Source organism: Ochotona princeps, chromosome 1 (assembly GCF_030435755.1).
Source record: "Ochotona princeps isolate mOchPri1 chromosome 1, mOchPri1.hap1, whole genome shotgun sequence".
NCBI lineage: Eukaryota > Metazoa > Chordata > Mammalia > Lagomorpha > Ochotonidae > Ochotona > Ochotona princeps.
This window is the reverse complement of record NC_080832.1, coordinates 52846358-52859823: the sequence shown is the minus strand read 5'-3', so window position 1 is coordinate 52859823 and position 13466 is coordinate 52846358. Positions and strand designations below refer to the sequence as shown.

General features: G+C 41.8%; 1 protein-coding gene across 1 annotated transcript in view; it reads left to right on the top strand.

Annotated features, from left to right (window-relative positions):
- Positions 1–13466, top strand: part of CCDC162P (coiled-coil domain containing 162) — a 181281-nt gene that overhangs the window by 54315 nt on the left and 113500 nt on the right. Inside the window, 3 exon segments of the mRNA XM_058669314.1 lie at positions 307–428; positions 3693–3921; positions 7855–8063. Coding sequence (XP_058525297.1) covers positions 307–428; positions 3693–3921; positions 7855–8063 — 560 coding nt within the window.

The following is a 13466-nucleotide window of genomic DNA, read 5'->3' as shown; positions in this document are numbered from 1 at the left end:
AAAAGACAGTGATGCGTAGCAAACAGGAGACAGAGGATATTGCAAGCTGCTGAGAATATTTTTTTCAGTGAGTTCTGTGACAGAAAACCATTTTCTGTAGCTCTCCACATTGATTGCTGTTGCTTCTTCCAGCTGACCTTGAACTTAGACTAGAGTCCAGCAGGTCTGTAGCATGTGACCTTCCAAAAAGTGTCTGATGATGGAGACACGGAGAGGGAGATAGCCTTCTTGTGTCAAGCCTCATTAGTCACATCCCTGGGAAACTTGGACTTGTTTCTCATGTTGATGCTTCTGCTACATTTCTAGATGGAGCATCAGCGTGACTATGTCCAGAGGCTTTGGCGAGAAGATCATCTGGATGATAAGAGCAAACTCGGCCTTCCCCTCAATATCATTTGCAAGCAATTGATTTGCATCAACAATAGCTGGTGAGTTGGTATTACCTTAAATGTTTTAGCTTTTTCCTTCTAAATAGAATAATTTGAAGGTGCAGTGTTCAATCTAAATAGGATTCTAGGGTCTGGTTGTGGCATGCAGATTAAGCCACTACCTGTGATGATGGCATCTCCTTTAGATGCTGGTTAGGGTCCTGGCTACTCCACTTACTGTCCAGTTCCCAGCTAATGCACCTGGGAAAGCAGCAGCAGCAGCAGATGGCCCATAGCCCTGGGACACTGTACCCATGTGGGGACCTGGATGAAGCTCCTGGCTTCGGCATGGCCCAATCCTGGCTGCTGTGGCTTTTTGGGGTATGGACCAGCCAAGGAATAGCTCTTTCTCTACTTCTCTCTGTAACACTGCTTTCCACATAAACTGATATTTAAAAAAAAAAAAGCAACAACATAAATTTAACTCTAGCATCTTTAAAAGTATCTGGGAAAATGCTTTGTAAACAAACAAAAAAAAAAGATTTGGAAGCTAGAATTTAAATTTGTGCCACTATGTGCAAAATTTTCACTCCCTTGGGAAGCTCTGAGGGAAAAAAACCAGATGCTCTTAAACCATCATCAGGGGTTTCAATCAGAGACCACACAAGCCCCCATATGAGGGTTCTTCAGATAGGTTATAGGAAAAATGGTGGTGGGGCACACATTTGGCATGAGGGTTAAGGTGCCCCTTGGCACACTCACCTCCTATATCACAGTGCCGAGGTTCAAGTTTCAGCTCCACTTCCGGTTCCAGCTTCTTGTTGATGCACACTTCGGGAAGTAGCAGATGATGGCTCAACGAGTTGGTCTCCCATCTGCAGACCTAGACTAAGCTCCAGGCTCCTGACTTTGGCCTGGCTTAGCCCTGGCTGTTTGTGGGCACTTGAGAAATGACAATAAGAATTAAGGAGTGTGTGTGTGTGTGTGTGTGTGTGTACTTTTCAAATTAAAAAAAGATAAGTAAGCTTTTAAAAATGTTAAAAGAAAAATAGAATTAAATAGTGATCTTATTTTGGTCCACAAAACATTGAAATCCATACTTTTGTCATAATACACTTTTTTTTCCTAAAAGATTTATTTATTTATTTATTTTACAAAGGCAGACTTACAGAGAGAACAAGCTTCCAGCTACTGGTTTCACTCCCCAAATGACCACAAAGGCTGGAGCCAGGCCAATCCAAAGCCAGGAACATCTTCTGGGTCTCCCATATGTTGGGTACAAGGTCCCAAGGCTTTGGGCCATCCTCCACTGTTTTTCCCAAGCCAGAAAAAGACAGCTGGATTTGAAGTGGAAAGGCTGGGATTTGAACCAGCACCCATTTAGTGTGCTGTTACTTGCAGGTAGAGAATTAGCTTGGTGAGCCACTATGCTAGCCCACATAATATGTGAGCTTTCTGAAGGCTCCTCTACATGGAATATATATGTGCTTGAAAGTTTCTCAAGAAGAAATTTGCTTATTTTAGCAAGCATCATTAAAAAGGAATCTGCAGACTTACCTAGTGACCTGCCTCCCCTTAAAGGAGCAGGATTACATTTCAGAAAGGGTACACCCTTTGTCACCCCCATTCCTGCCACTGAGGAGAGAGGAAACTGGCAAGCGAATGACAAGGCCCAGTTGCACTGTGTTGCCCTAGATGACCATCCATTGCTTCCAAATGGGTGGATAAATTGTTCAGCTCTTTTCAACACCCAACACATACTGGTTGAGCACCCACATGTAACAGGAGGTGTGCTAGGATCTGGAGCCTCAGGCAGGCAACAACACAGACAAACCAGTCTCACAGCAAATGCAGATATGTACAGAATCTAAATATTGTCTTCATCTTTTTGTTTTTAAAGATTTCTTTGTTTTTATTGGAAAGGCAGATTTGCAGAGAGGAGAGACAGAGAATAAGATCTTCCATCTGCAATGGCCAGAGCAGAACCAAACTGAAGCCAGGAGCTAGGAGCACATGGGTGCAGGATCCCAAGGACTTTGGCCATGCTGTACTGTTTTCCCAGGCCATTAGCAGGGAACTGGATGGGAAGTGGAGCAGCCGGGACATGAACTGGCATCAATATGGGATGTTGGTACTTGAGGGCAGAGGATTAACCAATTTGAGCCATCATGCTGGATCCCAATTGTCTTTTTTTTAAATGTGTGGGGGTGGAGGGAGATAAAGATTCAAGTGAAAAACAATCCAATAGCAATGGAAATTATTTGTTGTTTATTTTGTTTCTTATTTTAAGTTACTTTGTTTTGGGAAGTTGGCTGATTATCTAAATAAACCTTTCATTGCCAGAAAGTTTCAAATTCTAAAGTGAAAATGAAGTATCACAAAGACCACCATGTATTCCACATTCAAATTTGGTTACTAGAAGGTTGATCTTATTGCTGTCTGTGATGTTAATATTACTTTTCTTGGTTTCAGAAAATGTTCCAAAGTTTCTTTATTGATTTGAGAGAACAAAGGAGAGAGAGAGAGAGAGCTCTCTTATCTGCTGGTTCACTTGCCACATGCCTACAATAGTCAGGGTTGGGCAGGGTAGAAGCCAGCAGGTGGTGACTCAATCCACATGGGTGGCAGGAGCCCAACTACCCGAGCCATCACTCTGACCTGTTATAGTGTGCCTTGATAGGAAGCTGGAGCTAAGAGCTGGAGTCAATGGGCTGGCACTGTGGCATGGAGGGTAAAGATGCCACCTGTGGCGCCAGCATCCCATATGAGAGCTGGTTAGATACCCAGCTGCTCAACTTTCTATCCAGCTCCCTGCTTATAGCCTAGGAAAGCAATGGAGGATAGTTCAAGTACTTGGGCCCCTTGCACAAATGTGGGGAGACCCAGAAAAGGTTCCTGGATTTGGCCAGTTCCAGCATAACCCCTTGGCCATTTGGGTAGTAGATCAGCAGATGAAAGATCTCTCAATCGCTCGCTCTCTCTCTCTCCCCCAATAACTCTGCCTTTCAAATAAAGGGGAAAAAAAATTTTTTTTAAAGAGCTAGAGTCAAGAGTTAGGCCCAGCATGTCACTGGGTTTTTAAACTACAAGCCTGTGTGTCTTTGAGTTTTAAAAGGATTCAAATGAAAGCAAACAATATTACAGAATGTGTATAAACCTGGGGGTTCCCTGCATGGCTTATCAGGTCCTTTGAGGATGCCAGCTTTTTCTAATGCTCTTGACCTAGAGGAACTGTTTCACTGGTCTTGACAAATCTGAAATTATCTTTAGACCAAATCCAACTCTTCTTCATGTGAAGCTCTCATTTGTGGTTCCTCTTCTAAGCCCAGGTTTGCAAAACATTTACCTGCTGGAGTTCTACCCTTCCCTTGGCCTGGCCGCATGCATCCCCAAAGCCCTGGATCACCTCCTCCTGGAAGCCCACCATGCCTGTGGACCCCCATCAGCCAGCAGCTTGGCCCTGCTGGAGCAATGCATCCTGCGGCTGGCACTGGACTTGTGCCTCTCCCCAACCCAGCCTGAGACTTGGTACAGTGCGCGACTCCAGACAGACGTACGTTTTTTCTTGGTGGGTCTTTGTCAGAAAGAGCACTTTCCTCCAGATGTTACTATTTAGCTCTGCTTTCTGTTTGGCTCTGTTCCTCTCTCTGGCCAGAGAGGATTCATCGTCTCAGGCTTTGCCAGGGTTTTTATGTGAGTTCTGCCCCTCCTCTCCTCGCCTTGGGTCAATATTCCTGTTGCTACAGTGAAGATGGACAGTGGGATGTAAGTTTGGAGACTTTTTTTTTTCCTGGATCATTATTGATGTGAATGTTAACAGTGTCCCTTTTAAATGAACAACAAGACATTTTCTTTGTGCTAAGACTCTTCATAAAATTTGCTGTTTCTCTTTGGTCGTGAGTCAAGATCTGATGGAGGGGAGGAAAAGCTGAGGGAAGAGTCAGGGAATGGCTCAAGTTCAGGGCTGCCATGGGTCTGCTGGGTGACTCTGGGCAAGTGTCTTAGCCTCGCTAGGCATCTCTTTCCTTTCATTGTAAAATTGTGTTTGTGTCTCTGGAGGGAAGTGGGGAGGCGAACTCTGCAGCCTCTTCCAGGTCTGATGGTTCAAACTGGTTCAAGCTAATGGGATTTCAGTGGTGTCTGCAATTGAATTTGAATCCCTTTCTTTGTCCCTGGGGGCTGGGAAGGTTGAACCTGCCTTTCCCAAGAACGTAGCTCTGTGGTAGCATTTGCTGTGGGTTGAGGTCATTTTCAGAAGTCACTGTTTTCAGAGACATCTGCTCTCTGGGTCTGCCCCAGCCTCCTACTCTGTCCTACCCAAACCCAAATTCTGTTTTATTTCAGATAGATTTTAAGTAGATGAAAATGATATAAAATTACAGAGAATGAGAGAGGAAAGAAAATAGCTTAATCTGACTATAACCACTCACATGTCTTCATGATCATCCTTTTGCTGAATTCAAGTATTATCCATAGGCAATTTTTACATGGTTCTGATTTCATCCTTAATATGCTGTTATCGTCAATTTTTATCTATTTAGTGTTAATATCATGTATTTTTATATTACTCACAAATCTTTAAATGTACTGCTATGACATAATAATTCCCTTGCAGAATGAATCGTTTCTTCTCTCACCATTTTCCTATTGATGAGCATTGAAGTAGTTTCAAGTTTTTGCTCTATTATTTTAAATGCTGTAAGATACCTCTTGATGCCTTACAGGATATTTTCCTATATTTTGGATTGATTCCTTTTAGTAGGTTCTTGGAAGCCAGCATAACTGAAGTGAAATTGAAATCTTTTGGAAGCATACTGGCAGATTGCTTTCCAAAGGAGTTGGGCCAACTTCTAACGCCAGTTATATCAGTGTGCTTCATGCATAATCAGGGAAAGTGGATCCTACATGTGCTGATGAACTCACAGATTACAGGGTGGCCTTACACTGTGAATTTACCAATTGCTTTCTTTGCTATTTACCGAGAAAAAAAAATTCTCTCAGATATCCTGTTATTTGCTCATGTTTTCTGACTTTTTTGTTATTTCCTTGTTTTCTTTTGTGTATTGGTAAATCCTAACCTTATTCGTATCTACTTATGTGAGTTTTTCTTAAATAGAGACTTTAACTTACTTGTCTATCTTGCTTTCTGCTTGTATTACTCCCCACCCCACCCCTTTGTCTGATTTTTAACAGTGACTTTGTGTTTTTATATAGTCTGTCTTTGGTCACTATCTAAATTCTATCCTAACTTCAAATGGAAAGTCTTTCGCAGATATATTCATCTCATTCTACTTTAAGAGTTTGATTTTATATTAAAATATTTAACTCTCTTATTATTTCCCTGGAATGGTGTGTTTGTACATGTATGAGTAATTTATGGGAGATAGAAGTCAAAATTGATTTTTTCTTGTCTTATGGTACCACATTTTGCAAACATATTTCAAGCTGTCTTAGGTATTTATGGTGATTCTCAGGGATACCTGTTTAATCTCTCATTGATGCCACATAGTGCTAGTTAGTTTGAAATGTGTGCAGATTTGGACCTGGAAACAAGTAAGTGGCCAAAATTTTGCTTTAGGATAGAGCACGAGCAGGCGCTGTGCTCAGTTGGCTGTCAGGAATTTGTTACATAGTGCCTATGGGCCACCACTGTGGAAGACGGTGGGAGGCCAGAGATTGCATCTTTGTGGGCCCGATGCCATGGAATCCCACATTGGCACCAGTTCTAATCCAGGCAGTTCCACTTCCCGTCCAGCACCCTGCCTATGGCCTGGGAAAGCAGTCAAGGACAGCCCAAAGCCTTGGGATCCTGCACCTGTGTGGGTGACCCGGAAGAAGCTCCTGGTTCCTGGCTCCTAGCTTCAGATCAACTTAGCTCTGACTGTTGCAGCCACTTAGGGAATGAATCAACACACAAGCGATCTTCCTCTCTGTCTCTTCTCTGTATGTGTGACTTTCCAATAAAAATAAATAAATCTTTTTTTAAAAAAAAAAAACATTGCATCTTTGAGTAGGCAGGTTCTTTGGTTAAGAAATGGATGGTGAAACTAAGCAGAGTCTAGCCTGGCTAGTACTCGGATGGAGAAATGGGGGTGACGAAGGCTTGTCCCACCTTGAGAGAAAATCGGGACAGGTAAGCGGATGGGGTTCCTACCAAGGGTGGCCTGTTAAGGTCCCAACAAGCCATTAAAGGACATGTGGTCACGCCCCAAGTCACCAAGGCTAGTCCAGAGTGAGGCCATGCTGTGATGGCAGTGTGAGGTGCCATTTCACTTCTGAACCTGGGATTAGGGAACCTGACACTGTCACATGTAATCCCAGGAGGGTTCTGTGTTGGGTCAGACCCCACCTTGCTAAGTACGAGTAAATGGATTCTATGATGCCAGCTAAACAGAGTTCATAGATGTGAAGACCTGGACCTTTTGAAACTACAATTAGAGAGGCTGATTAAAAAAACTATTGTTGCTGTTGGCTACCAAAATACTTCCCAAGTAGCTGGTACAGTGGCTCAACAGGCTAATCCTCTGCCTTCAAATGCCAGCAACCTATACATGATTGTGTTCCAGCAGCTATCTTCTGATCCAACTCTCTGCTTATGGCCTGGGAAAATCATAGAGGATGGCCCAAATCCTTGGGACCCTATGCATTCATGTAGGAGACCCAGAGGAGGCTCCTGGCTCCAGATCGGCCATTACTTAGGGAGTAAACCTATGGATGGAAGATCTTTCTTTGTCTCTCCTTCTCTCTGTAAATCTGCCTTTCTAATAAAAATAGCTACATTTTTAAAAAACAAACAGCAAAATACTTCCTTAAGTCTGGGATGTCCATTTTTATTTAGGTTGCCTTGGTCATGTCTCTTGTTCTTTTATGCTCTGTAACAACAATATCAATAAGGATGTCGATTATTCATGGAGCTTTTTTTTTCAAGATTTTATTTTTATTGCAAAGTTGGGTATACAGAGAGCAGGAGAGACAGGAAGATCTCAGATAATTCACACCCCAAGTGACAGCAATTACTGGAGCCGCGCCTATCTGAAGCCAAGAGCCAGGAACTTCATTCAGGTCTCCCACATGGGTGCAGGGTCCCAAGGATTTGGGCTGTCCTGGACTGCTTTCCCAGGCCACCATCTGGGAGCTGGATGGGAAGTGGAGCTGCCAGGATTAGAACTGGTGCCATATGGGATCCCAGCGAGTTCAAGGTGAGGACTTTAGCCACTAGGCCACCACACCAGGGCCCGGAACCATCGTCACACCCCGCATGGGTAGAGCTTGTCTATGAATCTTTAGTAGATGTGATGATTATTGTGATAGCTTCTTTTTAGATGAAGAGACTGAAAAATCATTCCCTTGAGTACATTGCCCCAAATCTCACAGCACCTAAGTGGCAGAGCTAGAAAGTGAGCTCAGGTGTTCTGGATCCAGAGTCTGTGCCAGCAAGGATACTGTTGTCAACTTGCAAAATTTTGTCTTTCATGTGTTCTTCCAGCTGTTTTCGGCTAAAGTGATGGGCGACCCCCGGCTGGTGGAAGAGATAGGCTTGCTGGCCCTGCAGTCTGCAGCAGCAGCAGCAGAGGAACACGTTCAAGGGCAAGGGGCTCCTGGGCTGCTATTAGACACGTTCGTCAGACTGTTGGAACTCCTGACCCTCCGCCACCGGCTGATTGAGATGAGCATGGCAAGTGCGTACTTAGCTAGGTCAATCCTGGGGCCCTGTGGGGGTGCCCTGTGGGGCAACAGAAGCTGTTTGGTAAGGCATAGGGGATTACAGAGCATGGAGCTCCCTTCCTGCAAGCTTTGTTTCCTCGCTGCCCCAGAGCAAGGAGAGCGAATTGTTTACTTATTTATAGTTTGATAATAGAGATTGCATGTATTAATGGGTACAGTGATGTTTCAGTACCGTATTCAGTGTATAATAACCCAGTCAGGGTAACTGGCATGTCTGTTGCCCTAGATGTGTGTTTTATATGTTGGAAATATTCAAAATCCTCTTACAGCTATTTGATAATATTCAATGAATCTCCGTCCACCATAAATATGCTTCTAGGCTCTGGGACATGAGGAGTTACTCTTCCCATCCAACTATACCTGTTAACCATCTTCTGCCCGTCCCCAGCCCCCTTCAGCATCTTTAATCACTCATCTACTCTACTTCTTTGAGGTCAACATTTTAGCTTCTGCATATAAGTGAGAACATGTGGTGTTTGTCTTTCTGTGTCTGGTTTGTTTGCCTTAACATAACATAATATCATCCAGTCCTAGCCTGGACTGCTGCAAATGATGCTTTCATTCTTTTTTTTTCTGGATGCATGATATTGCATTGGGAATAAATGCCGCATTTTTTCTGTCTATCCATCTGGCAAAGGACTCTTCAGTTGATTCCATGTTTTGGCTGCTGTGAATAGTGTTGCAGTAAACATGCAAGTGCAGATGTCTCTTTGAAATACTGTTTCAATTCCTCTGAATATGTGTCCAGAAGTGGGATTGCTGGATCATATGGTAGTTTTGGGTTTTGAAAGATAACCCACTTTTTAAAGATTTAGTTAATTTTATTGTGAAGGCGGGCCAGATTTACAGAGAGAAGGAGAGACAGAGAAAAAGAGCATTTTGTCTGCTGGTTCACTCTCCAAATGGCTACAATGGCCAGAGCTGAGCTAATCAGAAGTTAGGAACCAGGAGCTTTCTCTGGGTCTCCCTTGAGGGTGCAGAATCCCAAGACTTTAAGCTGTCCTCTACTGCATTCCCAGGCCACAAGCAGGGAGTTGAATGGGAACTGGAGCACCTGGGACACAAACCGGTGCCCATATGAGATCCCGGCACTTGCAAAGTGAGAATTTAGCCAATTGAACCATTGCAGTGGGACCAAAGATCCCCCCCATTTATTTTTTTTTACATTTTAATGTGTTTATTTTATGTATTTGAACATCAAAAAGATCATGTCAGAAATTTCTGTAACTTGGTCATTCCCCAAATGCCCGCAATTTCTGGAGCTGGGCAAGGCTGAAGCTAAAAGCCTGGAATTCAGTCTAGGGCTCCTGTGCGGGTGACAGAGACCCAAGTATTTGACTCATCACCTAATGCTTTCCAGGGTGCATAATAATAGGAACCCAGAATTAGAAGTGGAGCTGGGGCTTGAACCCAGACCCTCTGATATGGGATGTGGGCATCCCAAGCAGCATCTAAACAGCTGCTCTAAATGCCTGTCTTACATGGTAGTTCTACTTCTAGCTTCTTGTACAAGCTTCATATTACTTCCTACAATGGCTGATCCATTATTTTATTGTTTGTTTTTCTATGATGGTTAATTTTGTAATGTACTAATCTACATTTGCAACAAGACTATGAAAGTTTCCTTTTTCTCCATCTACATCCTGCCCAGCATTCATCTTTGACCATTTGTATAATCCCCATTCTAACTATAGGTAGATGATGTCCCCTTCTGGTTTTGATGTTCAGTTCCCTGATGATTAGAAATGTTGGATATTTTTTCATGTGCCCATGTGCATATCCTCTTTAGAAAAATGTCTGTTTAGGTCATTCACCCATTTTTAATTGTAAATTTTGTTGTTTAATAATGATTACAAGATTGATCAGAGTGGGAAGGATTGAGGTGTAGGGAAAATTAAGTGAACTCATTGCTTTCAAATTTGCTATTTCTTGTTGTTCCTGGGGGAAGGAGAGAAACAAAGGGGAAAACCACTCATTTCTACATGTCCCAGTTCCCAGGGATAAGGAACCACCACCTCATATCAACCCAGAGTCTCAATGTGCACATATTCTGAGAGTTCTGCCCAAGTATTTGGATAGTTCTGAATTGCTGCCAATTTCACTGATCCAAGGATGATGTCACGCTCAAAACGTCCATTGTTTCCATTCACAAAGATTTTTTTGCTGTTATCATATGTTTGGGATAGTTGTCCAGTTTGTTGTGTTCTTCTGATATGGCAAAAAATGTGCTGCCATATTCTCCTTTTACAACGGGGCATGTGTCCACTGCTCCACCTTGCAGGCAAGTCCAAGTTCACCCATTTTTAAATTAAATTATCATTGACTTTTCTGTTGAGTGCCTTACATATTTCAGATATGAAACCCTTGTTGGATGAATAGTTTGCAAATATTGTCTCCCATTGTATAGTTTGTGTCTTTACTTCTCTGTTAGTCTCTTGTGATACACAAAAGCTTTCTAGTTTGATGTTAATTCCATTTGTCAGTTTTTGATTTTGTTACCTGTGTTTTTGGAGTTGTATGGAAAAATTTTTATCCCCAGGGTAATCTCCAAAAGCATTTTCTCTGTTTCATTTTAGTAGTTTTATAGTTTCAGGGTCTTACATTTAAGTCTTTGATTTAGATTGTGCTAATTTGGATACATGATGACAGGGATCCAGTTGGATTTTTTTTTCTCTGTGAATGAACAGTTTTCTCAGCACCATTTTTAAAAGACTTTTCTTAATATACCCTCTTGTTTGCTGAAAACACATAGATTTATTTCTAAATTTGGCCCCCTTTCCTATTTGAATGTTCTTTTTTAAAAATCTTACTACTCTAGCTAAAATTTCTAATACTATATTTAACACAACACTGAAAGTGGACTTACTTGTCTTGTTCTTGGAGGGAATGATTGAGGCCTTTCCACATAGTGTATAATGTATATTGTGGATTTCTCATAGTACCTGCTATTTTTAGGTATCTTTCTCTATACCTATTATTTTAGGATATCTGTCCTGAATAGATATTGAATCTTTTTTTTTAATTTTTTTTCTTTCTTTTTATTGTATTGTTGTTGACAATCTTTACATAGTTAATTACAGTTAAAGGAAAAAGAAAAAAAAGGTTCAGGGGGATAGGAAAGTGGGTAATGCTGTTATGTCCATATTGTTTCCATCATGTATCTGAGGTAAAGGGGGATATTGAGGGAGAAGCCCCACCCACTTTCCCACCCACCCCAAGTCCCGGATGTGGGGCATGCTCTGAGATATGTGCTCGAGTGGTGTTAATAGTTCTCCAGTTATGAGTCACTGCCAGTTTCGCTCGATGAGGTCGTCCACCGATTGATATGGTCCATCATAAAGTCTCCGTTTGCCCCATAATTTGCTGCGAACATATAGCTGAGATGAATGATTGTCCTGTTCTGTCTTCTGTCTTTTCTTGGTTACAGTTCTGAGTCCAGCAGTTCGATTGGGGAGATCTCCAAAGATACTTTGAGGTATTCCCAGACTAGATTCTTATATGTTCTAGCAAGCACAGGGCCCGGCACAGTCCATCACCCCGATCAGCTGGTGGTTGCAATTGCTGGGTTGGTTCTGTTTTCAGTCCCGACTTCCACTGGAACCAATGGGTGTTATTGAATGCTTCTCCATCTATCGAGGTAATAATGTTTTTTTTAACCATTCATCCTGTTTTGGTTGTGTATTATATTTATCCATTTACATGTATTGAACAATTTTCATTTCCTGGAATAATATTTCTGGAATAATTTGCACTTGATTATGACATATAATCTTTTTAGTGTTAATAAATTTCACTTGCTAGTGTTTTCTTGAGAATTGTTACAATTGTATTCATTCAGGATTTTAGTCTAGAGTTTCTTTGTTGGGTTTTTGTCTGATTTGTGATAAGCATAATACTGGTCTCATAGAATGAGCCTGGAATGATTTCTGCCCTTTAAATACTTGGGAATGGTTTGAGAAGAATTAGTATTAGCTCTTTCAAGATCTGGGAAGAGTCAGCAGTGTTTCCATTTGGCTCTTTTTATTACTAATTTAAACTTGTTACTGCTCTGTTTGGGTTTTCTGTGCCTCAAAGGTTCATTTTCAATTTGCAGCAGGTTATTTGTGTCCAGAATGGATCCATTTCTCTAGAGTTTTCAGGTTTTCGGTGTGAAGTTGTTCATCACCTTCTCCAATGACTCTCTGTGTTTTTATGGTATCAGTTGTAATGTTTCCTTTCTTATCTCTGATTTTATTTCTTTAAATCATATTCCTTTTTATAATTTTTGTTTGAGAGCCAGAGAGAAAAGGAGAAAATGAATGAACAATGCATAGGCATACTATATGGTCTAGTTATGTTGTCATTTTTTCCCCTTGAGTATTTCATATGTCCTGTTTCTTCCTGTCTCGTTTCTCATCTTTGTGTCTTGCTGGTTTTCTGTGTCAACATGGTTTCATGTTCTTCCATTTCCCATTCACGTATCTGCTCTGCTGTTGAGTTTTGTGTGTTCACATGCTTTCACAGTGGTAGTCATAACTTTTCACTCTCTTATGCATCTCCTATAGGGCTGGCCAGGTGCTGATAAATTCCCTCAGTTTCTGCTTGTGGTGGCCAATCATTATTTTTCCTTCATATCTGAAAGACACCTTTGCTGGGTATAATATTCTTGGCTGGCAAATTTTTTCTTAAGGTTTTGAATATAGCGTCTTATCCTCTCTTGATTTGTAAAGTTTCTATTGAGAGAAAATGAATCTTCTGAATGAGTTTTCCTTCTTCTGAGCATCCTCCCCTCAACCCAACCATGTATCCTGATCACTCAACCTGGCTAGATCCTCTTATAGGCATCTGGATTTTTCACTCCATTTAGCTTATTTCTTTTTTAATTGGATGCTTAATATTACTTTAGATCTATTTATTTATTTGAAAGGCAGAGTTACAGAGACAAAGAGGGGTTAATTAATTCACTTTCTAAATGTTCGCGATGGTCCAGGCTGGGCCAGACGGAAGAGAATGGGAGACTGGGGCTCTAGCCAGGTTTCATGTGGGTAGCAGGGGTCTAAGCACTTGGGCCATTTGCTTGATATTGAGTTATCCTGCTAGCATGAAGCTGCATGAATGCCAAAGCCCTGTTCATGTTGCGTATCTTTATGTTCACTTGCCTGATATGGGCCCTGAGCCACTCTAGGCTTCAAGGAATGTTGGTTTAGGTCCAATAAACCCTCCAAGAAGGTCTCCAGTAGATGAGAAGACCACTAGGTTTAGGACCTCAGGAAGCACCTGGATTATAAAAGCAGGAGGAAGAACTGAGGCATTAGGATAGAGATCCTGGATCTTGCAGGACAAGATGCTGTTTGGGAAAACAAAGAGGTCAGCTGCAAAAGGCTCTGAAAGGTG